The 26,862-nt window shown below is 35.1% G+C and overlaps 1 protein-coding gene across 3 annotated transcripts; it reads right to left on the bottom strand.

Annotated features, from left to right (window-relative positions):
* Window positions 1-674: 674 nt before the first annotated feature.
* Window positions 675-26,862, bottom strand: GTPBP10 (GTP binding protein 10). 3 transcript variants are annotated; one of them, XM_045053228.1, is made up of 11 exons: window positions 26,738-26,862; window positions 23,954-24,147; window positions 17,480-17,571; window positions 16,560-16,704; window positions 12,132-12,205; window positions 10,738-10,790; window positions 8,251-8,358; window positions 7,608-7,685; window positions 4,757-4,880; window positions 2,805-2,957; window positions 675-734 (listed from the first exon to the last, which is right to left on the bottom strand). In XM_045053228.1, the coding sequence occupies exons 1-11, from the start codon at window positions 26,768-26,770 to the stop codon at window positions 688-690; spliced, it is 1,101 nt and encodes a 366-aa protein (XP_044909163.1). In that variant the 5' UTR covers window positions 26,771-26,862; the 3' UTR covers window positions 675-687. The 3 variants fall into 3 exon arrangements, with proteins under 3 accessions (XP_044909163.1, XP_004001523.3, XP_044909164.1); XM_045053229.1 differs by lacking the exon at window positions 675-734 and adding an exon at window positions 3,232-3,286 and having other exon boundaries at window positions 2,791-2,957; XM_004001474.6 differs by lacking the exon at window positions 675-734 and having other exon boundaries at window positions 2,647-2,957.

Raw genomic sequence — 26,862 nt, 5'->3', positions numbered from 1 at the left:
TGGATAAATGCCTAGTAGTGTAATTGCTGGGTCGTAGGGTATTTCTATTTTTAATTTTTTGAGGAATCTCCATCCTTTTTTCCAGAGTGGCTGCACCAGTTTGCATTCCCACCAGCCGTGCAAAAGAGATCCTCTTTCTCCACATCTTTGCCAACATCTGTTGCTGCCTGAGTTGTTAATGTTAGCCATTCCGACGGGTGTGAAGTGGTATCTCACTGTGGTTCTGATTTGTATTTCCCTGATGATTAGTGATGTGGAGCATTTTTTCATGTCATTTGGCCATGTGTGTATCTTCCTTGGAGAAGTGTCCATTCATGTCTTTTGCCCATTTCTTCACTGGATTATTTGTTTTTTGGGTGTTGAGTTGGTAAGTTCTTTATAGATTTTGGATACTAACCCTTTATCTGATGTGTCATTTGCAAATATCTTCTCCCATTCTGTCGGTTGCCTTTTAGTTTTGCTGATTGTTTCCTTTGCTGTATAGCTTTTTATTTTGATGAAGTCCCAATAGTTCATTTTGCTTTTGTTCCCCTTGCCTCCAGAGACATGCTAAGAAGTTGCTGCAGGGGTGCCTGGGTGGCTCAGTTGGTTAAGCGTCCAATTTCGGCTCAGGTCATGATCTATTGGTTTGTGAGTTCAAGCCCCACATTGGGCTCTGTGCTGACAGTTCAGAGCCTGGAACCTGCTTCAGATTCTATGTCTTCCTCTCTCTCTGCCCCTCCCCTGCTCATGCTCTGTCAATAAATAAACATTAAAAAAAAATTTAAAAAGAAATGGGGCACCTGGGTGGCTCAGTTGGTTAAGTGTCCGACTTTGGATCAGGTCATGATCTTGCAGTTCATGAGTTCAAGCCCCACGTCGGGCTCTGTGCTGGCGGCTCAGAGCCTGGAGCCTGCTTCGGATTCTGTGTGTCCCTTTCTCTCTGCCCCTCCCCTGCTCATGCTCTGTCTCTCAAAAATAAATGATGAAAAAAAAAAAATTTAAGAAGCTGCTGCGGCCAAAGTCAAAAAGGTTTTGCCTGCTTTCTCTTCAAGCATTTTAATGGCTCCCTGTTTTGCATTTAGGTCTTCCATCCATTTTGAGTTTATTTTTGTGTATGGTGCAAGAAATTGGTCCAGGTTCATTTTTCTGCATGTCACTGTCCAGTTTTCCCAGCACTACCTGCTGAAGAGACTGTCTTTATTCCATTGGATATTCTTTCCTGCTTTGTCAAAGATGAGTTGGCCATACGTTTGTGGGTCTATTTCTGGGTTCTCTATTCTGTTCCATTGATCTGAGTGTTTGTTTTTGTGTTAGTACCATACTGTCTTGATGATTACAGCTTAGTAAATACAGCTTGAAGTCCATGAAGAATAATTTTTGAAAGCTAATTAACTTGCCACTGTATGTTAGCCAATTTGACAATAAGTTAAGTTTTAAAAAAAGCTAATTAACTTGCTACTATTTAAAAAAAAAAACCTTAGGTTTACATAATGAACTCATTTGGGTAAAAAGATAAATGAATAAAAAATTTTGCCAGAATATAAGAAACTATTAACAGTGGTTTTCTCTGGGAAGGACCGGATGGCCCTACACAGAAAGATGGGAACTTTTCTTTTTCCCTTTATATGCTTTGCACTGTTTAAATTTTGTTGTTTTTTTTTTTACAATGAACATATATATATAATAAAACTAATTAAGATATATATGCTTTGCTGTGTTCAAATTTTTTTGACAATGAACATATATATTATAATGAAACTAATTAAGAAAAAATATCCAATTTGAATTTTTGAAACTACAACAGAAATTTAGAAATTTTAATCTCTTTAGAATATATTGATGATTGATAATACTGTTTAAAGTTTACACTTCTTATTACTTCTCTTTACTAAAATATGAGAATAGACAACAAAACTGATATGGGCACAACAAAATGAGATACACCAGTCTGATCCAAAGCAGGAAAAAATACTTACACTTAAGAAAGAAAAATGTCTAAAAGGTGAAATTACAAACATCTACCTGCTAGTTTCTGTTAAATATTATCAGTGATCTTCACTACAACTGAACATAAGTTGAAATTTAGGGTTCTGAGGTTTTCCAATTAAACGAACTATCACATATTTAGTAGAATCAGGTACAAGACAGACTCAAAAACAAAACCTAGTTGCTCATTCTAATAATATCTTAGGATAAAAAAATTTCTCTCTCTCTCTCTCTCTATATATATATAAATAAATGACCTCACTAGAGACATCATAATACAGGAATATCAGGATTTTGTTTTAGGTGAATTGGCCATAAAATTACAAATTGTCATTTTTAGCTTTAAGTTACTTTTTTACTATCAATGCACTTAACTACAAAACAAGAAAGTATGGTTCTTGAATGATGGCATATATATCAGAAGGTTAATAATAACTAACCTAAAAAAACAGGTCTTTGAAATGAACACAATTTCTATATCTTATTTATTTATTTTACTTATTTATTTTTTTGAGAAAGTGTGTGTCTGTGCATGCATGCGTGTGAGCAAGGGAGAAACAGAGAGAATGAGAGAGAGAATCCCAAGTAGGCTCCATGCTGTCAGTGCAGAACCTGACACGGAGCTCAATCTCACAAACTGCGAGATCACAATCTGAGCCTAAACCAAGAGTCAGACACTTAACCGAATGAGCCACACAGGGGCCCCTTGATATCATTTTTAATAGATTTAAATTACATCTATCTTGGACTAGTAACACCATTCTTTGGTGGTGGCTCATTATAAGATATTGTATTAGAAATCTGTAAATTAAGCAACTGTTTCTTATGATATGCACCATTTTCCTGGTTGGCATGTTCATCCAGAGATTTTCTTATATAGTTCTTTAATTCTTCAATTCCTTCTCCCGTAATTGCAGAGATGGGGATGATGTGTTGGAACTCCACAGTCCTCTCTGGAATCATGTTTTTCTTAAATAAATGCAAAAAATCTGAAACAGAGAAACTCAAAACTAAGCTGATTTTCATGGCCTTTGAAAAGAAGTTAAAATTATGTTAGAGGTTTGATTTATGAACCAAAAACTTGGCATTTTTAATTCTTTTTTTCCTTCCCTCATTAATAAGCTCTCAGAATCTTTTGTTTTTACAAATGACAATGATAAGATTCTTTGCACATGATAGGTGCTTAGCAAATATTTGTTGGATGAATATGTTTTAAACCAAATTAAGAATAAATTAAAGATAAATCATATATGATTTACTTACAGAAGCAATAAATTTGGTTTTCTTGGAGAGTTCAATGAAGTCAGACAACATATGTCTGAAAGACATTATGTATAAAAATAACATCATTCACAAGTGGGACATTCTAGCTTGCCTCAGTATATAGGTGGCCTTTAGCTTCCCTAAAATACAGACTTATCACTAGTGGTAGGAGCCATACTAAAACTGAAAAGGTGTGGGGACAGTTCAAGGGTAGATGATTTCAGATGAGTCTGGTTTATCACCCCAAAGGGACTGACATATTACTTTTTGTCCACTTCCCTGCCACCAAGACAATGGGCGGGGGAATGGCACCCTGATGGGATGGGTTAACATGGGTTAACAGAAAGGCTAGACTGGGAGAGACTGGACAAGCTAACATGGAGCTTGGTTTCTGAGATTCATATGCCCCCAAAGAAATCTAAAGAAGCTAACTCAGGAATTATCACTGAGGGGACTATGTTTTGTTTTACGACAGTCCAAAATAGGCACAAACCCTTGAGTTACCCTCCCTTCTGATACCTCCTCTAAAAATTCCCTTTTCTGGAAGAACAATTAGCAAACAGATCTAATGACTTCATAAAGCAAGTGACATTAAGGAATGAAGATTACTGAGTAGTTCCAAGGGTATTTATATTCTAAGAGTAATTTATTAACTTAAGGTCATCTCCAATACATAAATGACACAGTGGAAAGATTTTTGAGAGGAGAGAAAGGATCTTCTGGTGCTTTCTGCTAGTCCTAGTACACTAGAGTTTATTTTCCCCAATTTTTGTGCCAAGGATAAAAACAGAAAAGTTAGTACCATTTACAAACATATTAGCCACCTTCCGTCCACCCTACTTTTCCTCATTTGTGAAGAGGTCCTCTACTAGCTTCAGAAAAGTGAAAGCATCATCACTGTAGGATACAAAGTGTTCTGCAAAGGTCAATATTCAAAACTGTAGAGAGTCTCTTTAAGTTCCTTTACACAAAGTGGTCCATTTAGGAACAAATTTTCAAACAAATAAATCCTTTTGCAGTTACAGCTTCTATTATTCTATGTAACACATACACAGGTATTCAAGTTCTTTTTAGAAGATTAGTACCCTTCAGAGACCTATAGAGCTAGCATTGCAAAGATACATACCTCTTTAAAACTATCTGCTCTGGTTTTAAATTTGTGGTGTATTAGGGTAATAAAGTTCTAGAACTTGTTAAGTACGTTAAAGTAAAAGAATTTACAGGTAAGATGTTGACTTTTTCCTCTTCTGATCCAAATCCCATTAATTCTTTAAGGGCCCAGTTTAAGTTTTACTTCTTCATGAAGCCTGACCTCTTCTTTCGTCTCTTCTAATTTACTGTCCACATCACAAGTCTGAAACTTGATTATATTACAGTGTTAAAGTTTCATATGGTATGCATTCTTTCTTCATACTTTTTTTAAGAGTAGAACTGGCAGTTTTCTTATCCATTGATTATACCATTTAGCAATCTCTGCACACAGAGGTAATCATTAAATTGACATTAAATGAACAAATGTATTTACCTTTAGGATTCTGGAGTTGATTCATCAGTACATGGAACATATCTTGGGCACCTGGCAAGTCCATTTTATTAACTGCCAGGAGTGCAGGTTTTGTCTGAAGTTCCTCTTTGTACAACTCCAACTCCTTTAAATAAAAAAAGAAAAACCAAACAATTGTATTAAAATATCTGTATAGATCACCTATTTGGTAATATCTTTACTATGCAGGCCTGGGTAATCACACTCCTACTCACACACTACAGCCCACTCACATTCCTGAAATGCAATAAACCCCAACAACCACAAAACTAAATGACAAAATTCATAAAATGTTTACTGGTTAGGTCATGTGTTAATATATTTTAATTCAAATAATTTAATAGATTTAAATTCAAATTGAATTTAAATTTTTTTTTCAACGTTTTTATTTATTTTTGGGACAGAGAGAGACAGAGCATGAACGGGGGAGGGACAGAGAGAGAAGGGAGACACAGAATCGGAAACAGGCTCCAGGCTCCGAGCCATCAGCCCAGAGCCTGATGCGGGGCTCGAACTCACGGACCATGAGATCGTGACCTGGCTGAAGTCGGACGCTTAACCGACTGCGCCACCCAGGCGCCCCTCAAATTGAATTTAATTCCAATATTTTAATTCAAAATCACAGTTGTGATTTTGTGCCAAGGTCCAAATACAGATATCTAGACATCTATTAAGCACACTGATAAAATTCAGAAGCAAATAATGACAACTTAATGTTACACTTGTATTATTCTTGGAAAAAGTAAGTGTACTTAGGAGTAAATCTTCATAACCATGGAGTAGGCAAAGGTTTCTTAGCTATGACACCAATACACAAGCAAAAGAAAAAACAGACAAATGGAACTTCATTAAAATGTAAAATTCTGTGCTTCAAAAAAATATAAAGAAAATGAAGACAACTGATGGAGTAATGGGTTGGGGTGCCTGGGTGGCTTAGTCGGTTAAGTGTCTGACTCTTGGTTTTGGCTCAGGTCACGATTTCAGTTTTTGAATTCAAGCCCGCATCAGGCTCTGTGCTGACAGTGCAGAGCCTGCTGGGGATTCTCTCTGTCTCCTTCTTTCCCTGCCCCTCCCCTGCCTGTGCTTGCTCTCACATGCTCTCTCTCTCTCAAAATAAATAAATAAAAACTTTAAAAAAAAAAAGTGGAGAAAACTGACAGAATGGGAGAAAATATCTGTGAATCATGTATCTGGTAGGGATTTATTTCCAAAATATAAAGAACTGTTACAACTCAGCATAAAAAGACAAGTAACCCAATTAAAAATTGGGCAAAGTATTCTGAATAGACATTACTCCAAAGACATACAAATGGCTAATAAGCACATGAAAAGATGTTCAACATCATTAATCATTAGAGAAATGCAGATCAAAACCATAATGAAATACCACTTCACACCCACTAAGATAACTAAAATAAAAAAGACAGACAATAACAAATGTTGGCATTCACATGGAAAAAATGGAATGCCTCACATAACATTGCTAGTGCGATTATAAAATAGTACGATGATACAGCCACTCTGTTAAAGTCTGGCAGTTCCTCAAAGTGTTAAACATTGATTTCCCACATTATCTAGCGACTCTAGTCCTAGGTATATACCCAAGAGAAATGAAAACATGTCCGTACAATAACCTGTATTCAAATGCTCACAGAAGCATTATTCATAATAGACAAAAATTAACAAAGATATAAGATATAAAAAGTCCTGGAGGTAAGAGACAGCATGCTGTGTTAAAGAGAAATCATACGGCTGATAATAGAAAGTAAGGCAGGAAGGGCACAGATGAACTGCTAGGTAGGAGCCAACTCTTGCCAGACCTCAAAAACCATGTTCAGGGTAAGATGTTAACCTAACAGCAGTGGGGGACCATTGAAGCATTTTAAACAAGGAAAAAACATCAGTTTGATTCTTTCACAAAGATCACTCCAGTTGCCAAATAAAAAATGGACTAGAGAATGGTATAATAATAGCCATTATATGGTGACAGATGGAGGCGACACTTGTGGTGAGCACAGCATATTATATAGAGTTGTTGAATCACTATGTTGTACACCTGAAAATAATATAACTTTGTGTGTCAACTAAATTTCAATTAAAAAAAATGGACTGGAGAGAGGTGAGACTGGAAACAAGGAGATTACATTCTAGTGAAGGGGGGTTGATTGTAACAGTGTGGATGAAGATAAGTAGATGAATTTCAGAGAGATTTAAGATATAGAACTGACAGGGCTTAATGCAGGTGGTGAGAAAGATAGAATCAAGACCAACACGCAGGTTTCTGGTTTATATACCCAGTAAAGTTCTTGGGGAAGATGAAGAGTTAAAAAAAAAAAAAAAAAAGTTAGTTTTATACTAACTAAAATAACTAAGTTATTTTATAAGTCTGATAACTTAATGGGACATCCAATCAAAGGTATCTATTAGACAGCTGATCGAAAGCACAACCAAAAGATCTAAGCATCAGAAACAGATTTGGCAGTCATCAGTATATTAACTGTAACCAAATGCTACTTAAACAATGAACAGGAAAGAGCACAAAAAATAGACGAAGAAACAATCTAAAAAGTAGGAATAAAAGTTCAAGCAAAATAAAGTCTGAGAAATATGTAACAAGGATTTGGAACCAAACAAGATTTTATTGGTTGTAACAGTTTGAAGAGTGGGTTAACACAGAAGAACTGGAGAAAGTAGGTTTAGATAATTCTTTGACATCAAAGCTTCAAGAAGTAGAGGTGGAACATATATTTATTCTAATTATCTGTTATTTAATACAGTCCTATATGCCTACATATTAGACCAAATGCAGAACACAGTAAAACAGAAAACCTACTTTTGTAAGAAGTATTATGGTTTCAAAGGCAGTTCTGTATTGAGTTTGGGAAGAAAGCTGAAATCCAGAAATATCGACCTAAAAAAAGATGGAAAGAGTCTCTAACATAAAAACAACATAAAAAGTTATAAATTTCTGTTTTGAAATGTTTTACTCTCTCAAGTTAAAAACAATTTCTCAACCTATACACTATTGGTAATTTAGTAATTCAAAATAAGTAAGAGAAACTGTGGTGTTAGGATAGCTATAATTATTCTGATAAAATTACAATCATTAATGAAATGAGAAAGCAGTATAGATAAGGCAATTTGTATGTACTTATACAGATAATCTAATGTATGGCTTTAGCACCACAAATGAAGTAGGAAAGAGATACTATACAACATAGCAGAATGTTGACAATCTTAAGGAATTAAACCTTGAAAAGTAGAGCCAAATTTACATCTGATACAGTAATGCCATTTCCACCCCTACAATATAATTGAATTATTTACTGTATTTGACCCCCATTTAAACACTTAGTGGAATAACATATGATACTACCTTATCTTTAAAACTTATTGCCAAAAACAATTTCTAGGAAAACTAAACTCATTGATTTTCACATTCATTTGTATATTACATTGGTATGCATATGACTTACAACAAAAAGTAGTTGTCTAGTTCTTTCTATATGCTTGAGGAATTTGTGGCCCATTCCTTTGTTCATATGCGCTCCTTCTATTAAACCAGGAAGATCAGCTACTGATATCTAATACAAAGTTAAATGGTTTGATGAAAAAGAAAACAATTATATCCACAGATTTTCATATTTCAAATATAGTTTCTAATTTGTGATTACCACTGACTCTTTATAAAGCCAAGATACCTTTATAACAAAATAAATATTCTAAGAATCAAAATACTTTGTTATCAAAAATTAGAGTCCCAGTTTTACTTATTAATCTAATAATCTAAGAATTCTAGGGATTAGTTTAACATTAATAACATAAATCCTTTTTAGAATTACATTAATTATATTGTTCAATATGAACCTGTCATAGAATTTCAACTTTGTAAATTCTTAAAAGTACAGAAGGATATTAATTCAGCATTTACTTAGTATAGTTCTGTCATTTCAAGTTTTAAATTCTATATGTAATTGATTATTTGGCACTATTGTTCCTTTTTTGTTCATGTTCTACCAGGAGGACTACTGAAGATTCTTGATAAGTAAAGGACATAATGTTCCTATAACTCCTCTTTGAAATGCTAACCATTAATTTACATTTGTGTTTTTCAAAACTCACTGCACATTATAAACACCCAGGGATCTTTGACAAAGTAGAGATGCCCAAGCCCTACCACTAAGGAATTTGGTTTCAAATCTCTGGAGCTCAGGCTTCATTTACCATTGTTCTGCTGAAGCCATCCAGTTAATTCTGATGTGCAGTAACTGATGAGAAGCACTGCTCTACACAAACTGCCCATGTGGATAGGATTTCAGAATTTTAAAGGCAATTGTGGCTAAGTGACAAAGTAGTTACCTAGACAAAATACAACAGAGGTCTCATGTCCTAAATTTTTTTTTCATGTCCTAAAATTTTGTTTGGAGGTTCTCCACTGAGAATTTTGTTATTGAGAATTAAGTTTCCCTTAAAATTTACAATGTACTCTTTTCCTCTAAATATTGCTCTCCATATTCATATTATCCTGTATTTGTAACTTTATTATTTAATATTCTGTATAATTGTTGGAAGCATTTCATTTTTTACTGTTATATCACTATTAAAAATGAATATAAATCTTAATGTCTTTTTTTTTTTTCAACGTTTTTTATTTATTTTTGGGACAGAGAGAGACAGAGCATGAACAGGGGAGGGGCAGAGAGAGAGGGAGACACAGAATCGGAAACAGTCTCCAGCCTCTGAGCCATCAGCCCAGAGCCTGACGCGGGGCTCAAACTCACGGACCGCAAGATCGTGACCTGGCTGAAGTCGGACGCTTAACCGACTGCGCCACCCAGGCACCCCAATCTTAATGTCTTTTAATTAGGTCAGTGGATTATATAAAACTACACTGATACATCATCACCTTAAGTCCATACTTTACATTAGAGTTCACTTTTGGTGTTGTATACTGTATGGGCTTTGACAAACATATAACATGCATCCACCAGCACAGTATCATACACAATAGTCTCACTGCCCTATAAATCGTCTGTGCTCTTCTATTCATTCTTTCTGTCCCCTTAATTCTTGGTAACCAGTGATTTTTTTGTTATGTCCATAGTTTTGCCTTTTACCAGAATGTCACAAAGTTAGAATCATACTGTATGCAGTCTTTTCAGATTGGCTTCTTTCAGTTAGTAATATGCATTTAAGGTTCTTCCATGTCTTTTCATGGCTTGATAGCTCAATTCTTTTTAATGTTAAATAATATTCCATTATTACCACAATTTATTTATCCATTCACCTGCTGAAGCATATCATGACTACTTCCAAGTTTTGGCACTTATGAATATGACTGGTACAAACATCCATGTGCAGGTTTTTGTATGTATGTTAAGTTTTCAATTCATTTGGGTAAATACTAAGGAGCACAATTATCGATCATACATTATATATTTAAAAGTTTTGTTACTTCCATTTTTTATTTATTTTTACTCTAATTATTCAAACTATCTATAGTTCTTCCTTATCAAGGAAAAATAACTTAATAGCTAGACCAGAATCCTCTTCAATTAAAACCATTTTTTTTTTTTTTTTCAGAAAGAGAAAGTTGGAATAAAATCAATTCCATGAACTTTAGAAAATGCTTTTAGGAAACAAAAATCAAGAATCAAATATGGTAGTAAAATATGGAATTGCAATGAGAACAAACAGAGATCAAAGAGATAAAGAAGATAGGATGCTGTAATGATAAACTAGACCTAAAATTTGGAAGGAGAAGGAAGTTATATTCTTATACAATATTTTACTATGATTGCAGTCAATAGAATTGAATTGTTAATGGTTCCATTTACCAAAAACAAAATCCTGGTAATTTTTCTCCCCCTAACACCACAGAAACAATAAAATATTACAAAGTCCAAGTGCCAAAAGCAAGTACTTTCCCTTCTAACCAACTGTGTTACTTTAAAAATACTCACCTGTCTGAAATCATTATACACAATCTTTCCAAGTTCAGGCTGTAATGTTGTAACTGAAAGAAAAAACAATAAATTAAGGCTAGAATAAAGGCTGGTACTCTCAAAATTGTCTTAGCCTCATGTATAAAATAAATAATATTTCTTTTTTGTGAACAATTTAATTCAGATTATGTTCTCATTTGTTGGAATGGAAAATATAATTATAATCTGCATAGCCATAGATCTAATATAATTAGAGGGCTTCAAAGTTCTTTTATTGTACTTTAAGGATCGTGGTAAAGGTGTTGGTGGGTAGAGGAGAATTTAGGTTTCTATCACTGGGTCTATGGATGAAACTTCTCTAGTCCTTTTCTCATTCAGTAATCCTCAAGCCTCATCAGTTTAGAAACTAGCCTCCTTCCTACAACTCTGAGCTTTTCTTCCTCTTTCCTTCTCAAGAGTCCCTGTATCATAACAATAAATATTGGTTATGTAATTTATAGCAATTAGTCCAAAATTAATTCTACTCCCTCAGAGTCTAATTTTAGAATGCCTTTTATTTTCCAGGTTAATATATGTTTTGTATCTTTTTGTTTAATGATGGCAAAGATTCTATCACATTCATTCATTAGTCTAAACCTTCATTATATTTCATCTAACTACTGCAATGGCATATTTTTCCCAGACCAATTTTCTGACCCATGCCATTCCATTCTCTATATATTATATTCAGAGAGATGTATTTGAAAAGCAAATCTAATCATTTTATCCTTCTTTCCCTTACTACATGCTCTCTAGACACACAAATCTCCCTGCTACTACAGAGCTTTTCTGTACATGCTATTTCCTCTAGCTGAAACACCTTTCACATCCACTGTGTGTCACTGATTCACTCATGTATTCTTTACACCTCAGCCCTAGCATCACACTTTCCCAAAGGAGTTTTAAGCAGCCACCTACACTCTTTCATAGAATATTATATTCCCTCATAGTCATGTGTGATATATGTGCCTTCGCCTACTAGTCTGTAAGCTCAGTAAGAGTCAGAACGGTATCTGTTTCTGCTTACCAATCTTTGTAACTCTAGTACCTACTGTAGTTCACAGAAATAAATACTTGCTAAATGAAAGTATAGTGCTTAATAAAGGGTAGATGCTCATAAAATCATAATTAAATTAAATAAATGATTATGCAACAGAGAAATAAATGCAACAAAGCAAGTGCCTAACAAGTGCTAGGAACTTTGCTGAGGGCTACAGAGGTTTCAAGGATTAATGGGAAATGCATGTTTTCTATTGGCCAAGAGTTTTCAAACTAAAGCGACGTCAGAGTTGTCATTTTATTCATACTCAAAGGAAGTGCAGTCTTTAAAAGTTTACCTACACACATTAAAATATACAACAAATTATACTTACATGCATAATCTGCGATTGCAGGTTTTGCATGAGAAACCTGACTTAGCAAAGAGGATTTTCCTGCATTTGGGAATCTGAAATGGAAAAATAAAATAATGTATTAAAACAAGTATTATTAATACTTGCTTATCTCTGAATTTTTAACACCTCAGGAAGTAGATTTCTTGGATATTTTCTGAGAATAAAAGTTGAATATAAATTAAAAATAATCTTGAAAAACTTGAGCAACAAAATATACATATGAAAAAATTAAAAACAAATTCATGCTGGACACTAGAGATGTTTTAGTATCTCTGAGAGTAAATAATTCAATTATCTTTAAAAAACCTGCAAATCATAGGAAAACAAAAAGAAACTAATAAAAATATCTATAATCCACTAATTGTAGCCAAATAATGACAAAATATTGCTTAAACTGCTTTGTAGATTTTCTTTTAAACATTTTATATGAACATTTCCAAATACATACAAAAGTGGAGAGAAGTAATGCATCCCATTTAGCCATCACCTAGCTTCAACAAATAACACATTCCCAAAACTTTTTTAAAGCTGGTTTGTTTGAACAGGGACCCACACAAGGTCCGTGCATTACAACTGGTTGATGTATCTGTTAAATTTCTTATGGTAAAGGTCCTCCATCTTGTTTCCCCTCTGCAATTTTATTTTTAAGGAAACTGGGTCATTTGTCCTATAGCAGCATTTGTTTCCCATAGTCTGGATTTTTTTTTGTTGTTGTTGGCACCCCCATGATGTCCTTTACCATGCTCCTTGTGCCCCAGATTTTCTATAAATTGTTAGTTTGATATAAAGCCTTGATCAGGTTTAGTTTTGATTTTTTTTTCCTGAAAGACTACTTTCATAGTTAGTTGGCCTGCTTTTTAAACTGAATAATACATGATGAACACCTTTCAAGGCCCACTGTAATTTACTTAACTAATTTCCTATTGTTAAGCATTTAGGTTATCTCCAATTTTTTATTAGGAATAACACACAAAAAAATATGTATAGCTAGAAAGACATCTATCAACAGTACAGTCACCTGCATGTGCTAGAATTAATAAACAACTATTTTTGGCAAATTTTCTTTCAGCATTTACTTATCTATTCATTATCTAGCTTTTTTCTTAAAACTTTAAATACTACAGTTATTTTAGTTGAACTTTTACACAAACTTTGACCTCCTTCTTGAGATACATTTCTTGATGAGAAAATGCTGAATTAAAATAGTTGTTTATTGTAGGGGCACCTGGGTGCTCAGTCAGTTAACTGTCCAACTCTTGATCTTGGCTCAGGTCATGATCTCATGGTTGGTGAGATCACACCTCGCATTGGGCTCTGTGTTAACAGTAAAGAGCCTGCTTGGGATTCTCTCTCTCCCTTGCTCTCTGCCCCTTCCCTGCTCATGTGCACTCTCTCTAAGTAAATGAATAAACTTTAAAAAATAAATAAATAAAATAAAATAAAAAATAGATGTTTGTTTTAAAGGCTTTTATTTTATTGCTAAATTTACCTTAAGAAAGGCCCACCATATAAGGAAGAAAGTACTAGGAACAGGCATCACTTAAGAGAGGATTCCTCAGTTCCATTCAGATATTTTCATTATATTTATCCAAAAAATATTTATTAAGCATTAATTTATATCAAGCAATATACTAGGCATCAAAAATAAAGCAATCAAGGAGATAAATGTGATCCCTGCTTTTACGCTTTTCACTGAAATTGGAAAAAGTTCTTCTTTCAAAACCTGCCAAACTTGCACGTGGAATAATGGTCAAATACTTTGGAAATATTAATATGAAATCCTACATAAATTCTATAAAAAATTATTCTATAAGAATTCAATAAAAATTCTACCTCTTAGTAGAACTCTTTTAACTTTAAAAATAAATCTAATTAAAATATCTTATTAAATAGATCTTCCTACAATGAATTTAGAATAAAATGTGAGATTTTTTAATGACTCATTTTCCTGTGGAAATACAGTCATCTTTTATCTTATTACACTCACTCAGACTCTCATAACTTTTTTAAAAAGTTTATTTATTTATTTAAAATAATCTCTACACCCAACGTGGGGCTCAAATGCATGACCCTAAGATCAAGAGTTGCATGCTCTTCCAAATGAGCCAGCCAGGTGCCCCTCGTGTAACTTTTTGAAAAGCAAATTGAAAAAAAAAGGAAAGAAAATTGCAATCATTTTTATCCATGATTATCACTAACTGAACTTATTTCTTTCCATTATCTTCATATTTTCATAATAGTATTAAACATAGAAAAATGCCAGCAACTATTTCCAAAGAGATCAAAATAAGAGGTGAGAAAGAACACTAATGATTGAAGAACTGATACTTGAGAGTTTTCCTGGGAAGTACTTAACAAAAACTTTAGAAGCTGAAATCTAACCTATGCAAAGATCAGATTTGACAACAGCCATACAAGTATGTTAGTTATATGACACCTTTCTTCTAAGGTTCAGTTCATTCCTGAAACCAGCAAACAGGTATCTGTTTATGCTGGTATTCACAGCAATAACTTTTTAATAGGTGCCTAATTTAAAAGTACTAAAATACGTATGTTAAGTATTGTACGTAAGAAACATGATGCTTTAAAAAAAAAAAAAAAAGATGAATGCCTGGGTGGCTTAGTCAGTTAAGCATCCGACTTTGGCTCAGGTCATGATCTCACAGTTTGTGACTTTGAGCCCCACATGGAGTTCTGTGCTGACAGCTCAGAACCTGGAATCTGCTTCAGATTCTGTGTCTCACTCTCTCTCTCTGCCCCTCTCCTGCTCTCTCTCGCTCTCTCTCAAAACAGTAAAAAAAATTAAAAAAAAGAAACTTGATGCTTTATATTGACTAATATCATATCTCTGAAAAGCTTAATATTTCACTATATGTACTCCCAATAAATTGACAATATAATGATGATAATGATAGCAATTACCAATTGTTCATTGAGCATTCATAAATCCAAGGCATATATTATGCCGTAAATGTGTTATCTTACTCACCAGCAATATTTTACCAACCTCTAAATCCACTATTAAAAATGGGAAAGGCTTAGAGATGTTCTACAATCTATCCGACACCATCCAGGTGGCCTCCAAAGAATATGAGATTCTAACCCAAACAGTCTCTCACTTGAGTCTCCCATCCTCATTCCAACTTTACTACTCAGCCTTGTGAGGCTATTCTTAGTCTGTAGAGGTGTCTCTATAGAACTTGAAACACATTTTTGTGTCAAATGAGACTGTAAATGGCTATATTCTCAGTCCACAAAACCCTACTAAACCCACAACATTGTGAAATATATACAGTTAATATAGAACCTATGGCTCATAACTAAGGTTTATGGAAAAGACTAAATGTGAACACCAGGATCACATCTTTCCCTGTTACAATGTGAACAGGAATGGGGCCTTTATGAACTCTAAGCCATTGCTGTTAAGACCTAGTAGCTAGACAGGCATGGCAAGAGGTAAGGGATTAAGACTGAGGAGTCTGGTAAAGAAGCAGTGAAATCGCTGGAGTGGAAAATAAAAAGAGCTTAGAAAGAAGCTATGTAAGGTGAGGAATGGAACTGGCAGTTTCAAGTAAAGCCAGCAATAAGGCAGTCTTCCCTACCGTTTTCTTAGGTATTCTATCTGACTACTGTGTAATGCTAAAGTGGGGCCAGGGAGAAAGGGACAGGAGAAATGTAATGTTAAAATTTTCCCTTCATTTTTCTCCTTTCTATCTTGCTATCATCCATCCCCCTCTGGTCAGGTGTCAGCACTGCAAACGCTACAGCTAAACAGCACTGCTTGATGAAAGAATGGAAGCTGGTGAAGGAGGACAACATTGTGGGGGCTGCAGTACTGAGAATGGACAGATCCTAAGTAGAACAAGAAGGACAGGGAAACAGTCATAGCAAGATCCAACTTGGTGCACAATAGGATCTAAGTCTGATGGTTGAGATGGTCTGGATTGGCCTCTAGCCACCTGATTAATAAAATATCAGTACCTCTATTAAGATTTGTAAGAGTATCTCAATCATTTTATTCTTTTCTTTTTACTTTCTCCTATACATTTCTTAAAATGTGGTTTGGATTTGTAATTTTATTCCTTAATATCTGGTAACATTTTTTACCTTCTTATACTATTGCATTTGATTTTTTTCTTTGTTGATTCATCCTCTAAGATTCCCACTAGCCTACTTAATTGCTATGATCTTCCTTTCTTTTTAAAAATAAATATTAACTATGAAACTCTGTTTTTGCAATATGAAAATGACTATATTTAGCAGCATTTCTCAAGTATACAAACAATGCACAAAGTCCATAAATTTATTCCATAAGTAACACTGGTCCCAAATTACCATTTATATTTAATTCCTACTCATGAACTCTCGCCCTCAAATTATAAAAATAAAAATATAAATGATACTTACCCTACTAGGCCTATATCAGCTATAAGTTTTAGATCAAGGTGAATGACTCGTTTCTGGCCTTTCAATGGTAAGAAATTTGTAAGCAATTTACCACCAAGACCTCCTTCAGCTACCAAAATTCTGTCCTTCTCTTTACTGAGTTCTCCTTAAAAACACAGAGAAAGATACTTAGAGAAAAGATTACTAAGTGGAGCTAATCAGTAATGACATTTTTTTGTTTATAAACAGATGCCAGAAAATTCCAGTTTATAAATCTACAGGACTAAACCACCGGGTTAAGATTCTATTAAAAGTTTGATCCCAGAAAACATTTTGTAAGCAGTTGATTAGAGACTAGTTAAATTGAGTAAATACTCTTCTATATTTATAATAATTTTAAATTTAGCAGTTAATTTTGATAATGTTTATATTAAGTTTTAAAAATATTTTATAAATTAGCAGTTGAAATAGTTTTGTTTTGTTTTGTTTTTTTTAAATGTTTATTTATTTTTGAGAGAGCGCAAACAGGGGAGAAGGAGAGAGAGGGGGACAAAGGATCCGAAGCAGGCTTGGGGCTGACACCAGCAAACTCAATGTGGGGCTTGAACTCATGAACTGGAAGATCATGACCTTAGCCGAAGTTGGACACTCAACTGACAGACTCTTGATTTGGGCCCAGGTCATGATCACATAGTTGTGATACTGAGCCTCACTCAACGCTGAGTATGCAGCCTGAGTGGGATTCTCTCTCTCCCTAGCTCATGGGCTTTAAATAAATAAATAAATAAATAAATAAATAAATAAATAAATAAGCAAGCAAGCAAGCAAGCAAGCAAGCTGAAAAAAAATTCTGAAATTCAAGAGAAGCTATGCCCCACAGCTCCCAAACAATTTTAGAAAATATGCATTTTTCTCAACCTTAGAATCTACAATACACTTACCTATAATTTTACCATTTTCATCAGTTACTGAAATACCCACAGGTACAGGAATTTCACAGTCTTTTCCTCTGGAGCCTTTCAGTGCATTAACACTACAAAAAAATAAAGCTAAATCAAAACAGAGAAAACCCACTATACCAAATGGTCTATGCCCAACCAAATATAATGGTTTACAAAGACTAGCAACAAAGTTTTCTTGTTAATGCAGATGTTAAGTGGCCAAATATCTGTGGAAGAGAAAACTGTCCCTAATTGTTTGCTTGCATTTTAGACTATCACATAAATTTAACAAAAATAAAATAAAAACAAATAATACATAATACATAATGATTTAAGTTACCAAGCTAATCACCAAAAGTCATTTTAACCCATAATGAACTAAAATACTGTATATCTGAAGAGATCATTGCTACAACACAAATAAGCTAGAAATAAAAGGAAAACCCACTGAATAAGAAAGATTTTAACTCTGATCTCAAATAAAGAGTACACTAATTATAGGAGGCTCATCTGACTAGTCTCATACTGTTCATGAAAAAATTAATTGGTATAAACTTTTAACTAGCAATTCTACTTCTGGAAATTTATCCTAAAAAAAAAAAATGAACAACCATATAAAATACTATATACACAAGGATATATATTACATTGTGACTATAACAGTAAAAATATCTATAATTACCTCAATAAGTGAATGACAAACGTTATGTTATTTCCAGTAGTATATTAGTATGCAGCTATTTTGAACAATTGTCCGGTGTGGAAAAAAAACGTTAAGTGAAAAGAAAAGGCCAGAAAATACTGTGCTCTCACTTTTGTACCCCCAAATTTTAAATACATCCATATAATTACAAGCTGTCACAAGTCAATTTGCATAAATGTACATAAAAGTCTTAGAAAAGTCAAGAAATGATTAATAGTGGTTACCTATGGGTGGAAGAATTATAGGTGATTGACTTCTTTTTTCACATCTTTTTACTTTATCTGATATTTTTACAATGAGCCTGAATTATACAGAGCCAAAATGAACAAAAATATACAAAGAGATTAGACTATACAGTTACATAATAACTATACTAAGGCTATTACATAATCATCTACTACTTTTTCAGCCAATAATATGTCCCAGGCACTATTAACAGCTTTATTTTTTTAACGTTTATTTGGAGAGAGAGCGTGAGCAAAAGCACATACAAACGAGCACAAACTGAGGAAGGGCAGAGATAGAGTCCCAGGAGATATTGTAATGGAATCACGAGTAACTTGTATCACCTGCAGGAAATTACTTTCCACCTGGCACCAATGTATAAATTCCACTTGCACCCCCCCCCCTTTGCTTACACACACGTTAATGATGACTATCTGATTTGTTTTCTTCACGTTCACCACATGTGTAAGATCTTGTTTTCTCCACTTTCATGTGTGTAAGCTCTTGTTTTCCTCATGTTCACCGGGTGAGTAATATCTTGTGAGCTCAATAAAAACAGAGATAAAACTCCTGTTCCAGGCCCTTGTCTTCTCCTGGACATTAACTTCTCTCATATTCAATTCTGCATCCATTTGCTTACTGGACAAGAGAGAACTCCAGACTCACAGTCTGCAGCATAGAAATTTTAACATTTAAGAGAAAGAGGATCTCTTTTGCATCATTGGTGGGAATGCAAGCTGGTGCAGCCACTCTGGAAAACAGTATGGAGGTTCCTCAAAAAATTAAAAATAGAACTACCCTATAACCCAACAATTGCACTACTAGGTATTTATCCAAGTAGTTGTCAATTTTCAATTGCAACTCAATAAGAAATAATATAGATACTCACACACAAATTCACAGTCGTGTGTGTGTGTGTGTGTGTATGACTTTAAAGTTTTGTGAAACTGTATTTAATAGGTGATACATGATACTGTTTCCTATTCTTTTTATTTGAAATCTAATGAATTGATTTTAAAATCCTAATGCAATGTTTTTCAAACATTCACAGAATGTGTGACATTCATACAGTCACAACCAGCATTTAAAACAAGATATGTGATCACTTCAACAATATGAATGTAGAACAATGCCACAGAACTGTACATTCAAAAATGGTTAAGGGGCGCTTGAGTGGCTCAGTCAGTTAAGCATCCAACTTTGGCTCAAGTCATGATCTCATGGTCCGTGAGTTCGAGCCCTGCATCGGGCTCTGTGCTGACAGCTCAGAGCCTGGAGCCTGCTTTGGGTTCTGTGTCTCCCCCTTTCTCTGCTCCACCCTCACTCACACTCTGTCTCCTCTCTCTCTCAAAACATAAACATTGAAAAAAAATTTTTTTAATGGTTAAAAGAAATTTCATGTTATAATGTATATTTTCCCACAAGAAAACAACAATGTACAATATGCCACAGAATAGAACAGAAAATAGACATAACATACATGGTCGGGTAAAGTCTAAAATGTTTCTCACTATGGATGGCAGTAAAACTCATTTGAAAGTAGCACAATAAAGAACGGAAAGACACAGTCTGAAAACACTGACTTAGAGCACTGAAAAGGAAGTCTAATAATCGAGATCTTCTTCCCAGGACTAACTTTTTCACCTCCCCAAAATTAAAGCACATGAACAATTTTTAAAGGAAAAGAGGGGAGTTAAGATTTATATTCAATAGGGAACAAATCTCTTCAGATGGAATTAAGTGAGTTTTGTCTGAAAAACAGAAAATGAGGAGGTGAAGGTAGGTGGGGGGGAAAATTGGCAACAAAATACTGATAAAACTTGGTTGTTTGGGGTAAGGACATAGACTGGTTGGAAAGTACTATATTCTTGAGGTAAAATGGGGGATAAATGAAGCAATGTGTAGATATTAGTGCATAAAAAAAATTCTCTGTAGTAAATATTAAACTCCAAAAAAATATTTCAAAAAGTTAAAATACCAATCTATTCTCAAATCAATCATTCATGATTTTAACTGATTTATACAAAGTTTTTGAACTGAAATTTACAAAGTGCTACCTTAAAATCAGAGCATGATACACCATACCCCATTGTAGGAGTTCATCTTTGAGTCTACTACATGTAAGGCATTAGTTTATTCTTGATTCTCAAAAAGTGTGTTATCCCTGTTAGCACTGCAAAATGAAAACAAATGAGAGCTCAATTTCATCAATTCAAGAGTCTCATCTTTTGGTTCTATAACCAGAAACCAAATGTCAGATAAGGTAACTTGAAAATCACTTGTAGATTTCTGAGTTGACAAAAACAACACTGAACAACTAATTACAAAAACACTGAACACTGCGTAACATAGTGGGCCATAAAAATGCATCTCCTAGACCTGACTGCAGGGAACATAACTGACCTATGGTCCAGCTGCTGTGCTCTGAAATCTTAAAGAGATGATGCTTCTTGCAGTCTACTTCCAGCCAATGACTGGGTACAGCAGGGTTACTAAGGCAACTAAGATTCCTCTGATGGGCAACTTTTGATTAAGGAATCACCATCAGCTGTGCCTAAACTTTCTTAGAACTACAGAGCAGACTAAAACTTTGCCCTTCCTACTCTCTTTCATAAGGCATTAGGCCTGCAAAGTGGTCAGACAGCTTTCCCAACTACCCCTCAGGTCCCTCCCCAATTTGCCTTTACAGGTGTTTAAGTGTTTTCCCCCAAAAATCTCTCATTCAGCTCATCCTACCTTGGTACCTACTTCTTGTAGGACCCAAATTTAGACACATGAAGACATAATTCACAGAGCTATAAAATAAATTCTGGCATTCAGTAAGTTTATTCAACTTCGTGACTTAATTTACCTGAACTCTACAAGATAAACAAGACTGTCACCTCCTCCTTAGCTTCTATGACACTAAATCTCTCCTGACTCTCTATTTTAGATCACATCTTCTGCTTCTTTCCCTTAAATGTTGGTGAATAATAGAATTTGATCCTCAATCCTTTACTCTTCTGTAATGCACTTACCCTGGTCCATGCTTATGATCAACAAATTTATCGCTAGACCTGACCATATTCCTGAATGACAGACCTATATTTTAAGTGCTTGCTTATATCTTTATAGACCCTTCAAACCCCCTTCCTCTACATCTCAGATGCCACTTTCTACCATAATCCTTCTCAAAGAATGATACTACTATCTATCTACCTACTACTCAAGTCAAAACCAGGAAGTTATCCTTGATTTATTATTCTCCTTCAGTACTGCCATCAATCACAAAGTCTAACTTATTTCACTTTTTTAACCTAGCTCTAATCCATCCGTCAATCCAATCCATCATTCAGCTAATGTTAACTGAATATCTACTATGTACCAATCACTGTACTATACATCTGGGGAGAAATGATGATCTAAACTCTTCTCTGCTCTCATGGACCTCAACAGTAGACTGGTAAGAGAGCAGACAGTAATCATTATGTGAAAAATGGAAAATTATAACTGTGACAAGTTTTATGAATTAGAACCTACACATGTGAGTAGGTATGGGAATTATGACTTAATCAGAGAAATCAGGAAAGACTTGAGCTTAAATCTAAAGGATTCATAGGAAGCAACCAGATGAAGGTGAGGAAAAAGTATTACAGGAGAGATAACACAAACAAAGGACCAGTGATAGAAGACAAATACCACTATAAGATACTAAAAGAAAGCCAACATGGCTGGAATGCAGAAAACATAGAATGTAGAAGGGAATGTAGAGGGCCTGTACCTAGAAAGATAGGTACAGGCCAGACCTTGAGAACTTCGTCACTTACAAAATATTGTGATATTCTATAAATTGGCCTCAATCAACACGTCCAATCCATTCTTTAACCAATTATCCCTAGAGTGATCTTCCTAAACACTAATGTATTGTCACTTGCCTATTTAAAATCCTTCAATGGCTTCCCGTCACTCTAAGATAATATTCAAACTGTAACACAGTATATCAGATCCTTCATAATCTGGACTACAATGTCTTTATTTTATTTATTTATTTATTTTAATATATGAAATTTATTGTCAAATTGGTTTCCATACAACACCCAGTGCTCATTCCAAAAGGTGCCCTCCTCAATACCCATCACCCACCCTTCCCTCCCTCCCACCCCTCATCAACCCTCAGTTTGTTCTCAGTTTTTAACAGTCTCTTATGTTTTGGCTCTCTCCCACTCTAACCTCTTTTTTTTTTTTTTTTCCTTCCCTTCCCCCATGGGTTTCTGTTAAGTTTCTTAGGATCCACATAAGAGTGAAACCATATGGTATCTGTCTTTCTCTGCATGGCTTATTTCCCTTAGCATCACACGCTCCAGTTCCATCCACGTTGCTACAAAAGGCCATATTTCATTCTTTCTCATTGCCACGTAGTACTCCATTGTGTATATAAACCACAATGTCTTTATCCATTCATCAGTTGAAGGACATTTAGGCTCTTTCCATAATTTGGCTATTGTTGAGAGTGCTGCTATAAACATTGGGGTACAAGTGCCCCTATGCATCAGTACTCCTGTATCCCTTGGCTAAATTCCTAGCAGTGCTATTGCTCAGTCATAGGGTAGGTCTATTTTTAATTTTCTGAGGAACCTCCACACTGCTTTCCAGAGTGGCTGCACCAATTTGCATTCCCACCAACAGTGCAAGAGGGTTCCCGTTTCTCCACATCCTCTCCAGCATCTATAGTCTCCTGATTTGTTCATTTTGGCCACTCTGTACAATGTTTTTATTTTAAAACAAGCTGCCCCACTTGTACCACAGTTATGCTAGAAATATTTATTATGCCACCAAACAGCTTGTTCCCTCCTAACCAGTGCCTTTATAAATGTTGTACACTTGCCAACACACCTTTTCCTGCCTTGATTGTCTGGCAACATCCTATTCCCCTTTCAAGACTTGGTTCAAGCACCACTTCCAAAATCTAGGTAACTGAGTAAGATTTTTCTTCAATTTCTTTATAATAGAAGAAAAAGGTTTTTTTCCCATATTTTGAGAGCAACATATATTACATAAAAAAAATAACAAAAATTTGCAAAAAAAAAAAAAATAAATAAAGGGAATATTTTGATGTCACAGAGAAAAGACCAAAACAAGCCAAAGGAAAATACACAAGAGACAGATCAGTGAAACAGGTTCTAAACCTTAAGATCCTGGCAGAACTACTGGTGATGGTGGGGTGGGTAGCACAGTTGAGATTTGAAGAAGTTTTCCCAAAGACTGTCAATGACAATTTAATTTTAGAAGAAACAGTGGGGATTCAGATCATTTTCTGTTTCTACAGAGAAGTGCAAAAGAATATAAACAGACATTGCGAGAAGAAAATAAAAATGTTTAAGAGTCTCAAAACATTGCATAGTCTCTACCTCCTTTTATCCTCACTAGAGCTAATTATTGTAGATGTTTGCTCAGTTATGAATAGAGGATATAATTTATTTCAAATTACCAATTCAATTTTTATCTTCTAACTTTTTTTTCCCCTGGGAAAAATTTTCAAAAATCAAAGTCATTCAGGCAATACTTACCAACTGTTTGCTCCTTCTCCAGCCACAAACCGTTTCTGAGGATATTTGTCTTTAAGTTGTTTTAAAGTCATTTTCTTATGGGCTACAACCCAGACGTCACCACCTTTTCCACCTTCTCCACCTAAACGAGGGTAACCCATTCCACCACTTCCTCCCCTGGTGAAGAGTCTTAGGTTATCAATGAAGTTTCCATACTTTAAAGACAGAGAGAGAGCATTAAGATACCAAACGTGCTTACCAACTTAGAACTCCTTTCTAGTCCTTTGCTGCCACTAAAGCTCCTAAAAAAATCAATACCGCTTTGTGAATTCCAAATCCATAATCTTTTCTTAGTTCATCTCTGGTCTGACCTCCCTTTCCCCTCTGATTAACTCCTCTAATACCTCTTTTTTTCAATGATCAATTATTGTTCCACTTTTTGTCTGAAGGTTAATGACATTGTCCCACTTTTCAATCTAGACTTTTTCCTCTGGGTGACCTCAGACCATACCAGCTATCACCTGGGTGAGATATTCTCTATGCCTAGTCTGTTGAACATTTCCACCAGGAGGTAAGCTTAATAGTCTAAAGCAACTAAAGGCAAAACACACTACTTAATTTATATTTGAAACCCCTTAAATAATCCACCTTTTCCTAGATATTAGTCAAAAATATAATAGTCACATCAGATACAACCATGATAATATGAAAACACAAACTTTTCCTCAGGTAAATTCTGTTCCCCCAGTGTTCTCCCAAATAATGGAACCACAGTTTATCTAGTCATTGAGACTACGTAGGGGAATCTCTGACTATACCTGCTTCTTTCCCCAAAGCTCTATTTATTTTTCCTTTCGGGTACAACTTAGTATCTTGACCATCATATTAGCTCCTAAAATGCTCTTGCTGTGTTTAGTCATTCCTTCCTCAACCCATTCTTTGTCTTGCTGCCTGAACTATTTTTCTGAAAATGGGTCTGATCTCTATGTTTCTCCCAATTAAAAAACCATTCATGTTTGGTTTTTTTTTTTTTAGTTTTTGCTGTTTATGAAATTGTCTAAAATTCTCAGTAGTCAAAGCTCTTAACCTACCTTTCCAGTTTCACTTTTGTTCCTTCAACCTCACCTATCTCTCCTTCCTCACTCTGCTCTGTACATGACCTACTGTCACATCTCCGTGCCACTGTTCATTTTTTTTCCTTCAAAGTAATTTGTTCTTTTCTATCATAAACCTACCTACATGTCCTATTTTCTGATATCTTTGTTAATGCTGCTAACTAACACCACTAACTTTGCTGGGATTTCTCAGCAATTAGATCTTATCTCTTATTACACCCTTTGAAAACTTACACTGCATTTAGTGTTTACTTGTTTCCCTCACTAAACTTCTTGTAGGTAAAGATCCTATGTATTAACCTCTCAATTATCAAAATTCCTTACAGAGTAATGTCTTAAATTCATGGCCCTTAGTCATTTAGCATAGTTTAAATATCAAAAACATCTGGGAACGTTTTTTTAAACTACACAGTCCACTGACCATTCTGCTATACTCTGGAGGAGGGGATGAGGATAGGTCTCACCAGGATTATTTAGAAAAAACTCCCTTGGTGATTCTGATGCAGTTTAGATCTCAGATTGCAATGGATAGGTACACAACAAAGATTCATATATTAGTCTTTGAGTATGCAAATATAGTCATGAAATAGGATGTTGTAAGGAAACAAGGTAGAAGGAATATGGAAAAGAAGAACTTGAGGAACAAAGTATTTTTCTCTGAGGGTGAAGAACTTATGCTTTGATTCTTCCAGGCTATGCCAGAAATGCATCACATAGAAGTGAATAGATTCCCCTTGCAAACAACATGGAGAGGAAGTGACTGTCCATGGCAACCATGCCCTTCGTGACTTACCCACCCCCCCAAAAATGTAGCAGTTTCTTTTTAGTTGAAGAATTAGTTACCTCACATTCCCAAGTACTACCTTTCACAAGTCTCTTTTCTTTTGACTACCTATTTTTTGAAAAATAGAGGGTTGGATAAAGTATAATTCAGAGATATTACTCATACCTCTACCTCCAATAAAAAGAAAGTTTCTGTTTTTAAAGTTCCGTTCAACAGGTGCCACATTTTTTACTCCTCCAGATTCATCAGACTCAGAAGTTTAGAAAGCAAACTTAGGAGTATCTGACTCTGTTGTTTAATAATGCCGGTTAAGTTTCAAAAGAACATTACTAGTAAAGCTCTTAAAGAGACTTTTATTTGGAGCAACTAAATTTTTACAGAAATGATTCTACAACAGGCACTGCATACAAAGTGAGAGAAATTTCTTGCAAGAAGGAAGCCAATTACATTACTTTCGTTTTCTGATGAAAAGTCTTTAGAAAGCTCTTAAAAACCGTGAGCTTGAGGAAAACTTTTATAAGAAAAGGCTATGTATATTACTACCTAAAAGAAAGAAGACACGCTATTTGAGCCAAAAGAAAAAGTCAACCTTACACGGTACGTATACTATATTGCATATCTAAAACCTCATTTCCTTAGCTCCCCATTCCACGTGCACACAATTCCCCTGAAGAACCTCCACACCTGGGCCCCCAAACAACAGTTCTAACCGTTCCAGGTAGATATACTCTTCCCACTTCTTAAAAGCCAAGTCTGACTCCGAAGGACTGAGAGGAGAAAACTACAGTAGAACAAGCAGGAAAAAGGCCCCCAGAAAGAAAAAGGGGAGGGAGGAAAGGGGAACCAAAGGTGGGGCTACAGGCACCAATCTGTCGAGCTTCAGGCTGAGAGGCACCAGTCACGGACCTTTCTGAACCACACGCTACCGCACCGCACCATGACTGCGACGTTCTAGGGCTGACTCCCTCGAAAGTGTACACACGGACTCACCGCGCGAAAGTTTTACGTCACCACTGGCCGCCAACGCGATA

This window comes from Felis catus, chromosome A2 (genome assembly GCF_018350175.1).
Source record: "Felis catus isolate Fca126 chromosome A2, F.catus_Fca126_mat1.0, whole genome shotgun sequence".
Lineage (NCBI taxonomy): Eukaryota > Metazoa > Chordata > Mammalia > Carnivora > Felidae > Felis > Felis catus.
This window is presented reverse-complemented; position numbering and strand designations above follow the sequence as displayed.

Bases quoted from the DNA above. Each gene is read 5' to 3' on its own strand.
- GTPBP10 (XM_004001474.6), bottom strand. From the start codon at position 26,770: ATGGTGCGGTGCGGTAGCGTGTGGTTCAGAAAG. The intron at 8,359-10,737 runs GTGAGTATTTTT...ACTTTGTATTAG, and splicing joins TGTATAATGATTTCAGACAG to ATATCAGTAGCTGATCTTCC. The intron at 2,958-4,756 runs GTAAATACATTT...TCTCTGTTTCAG, and splicing joins TCAACTCCAGAATCCTAAAG to ATTTTTTGCATTTATTTAAG.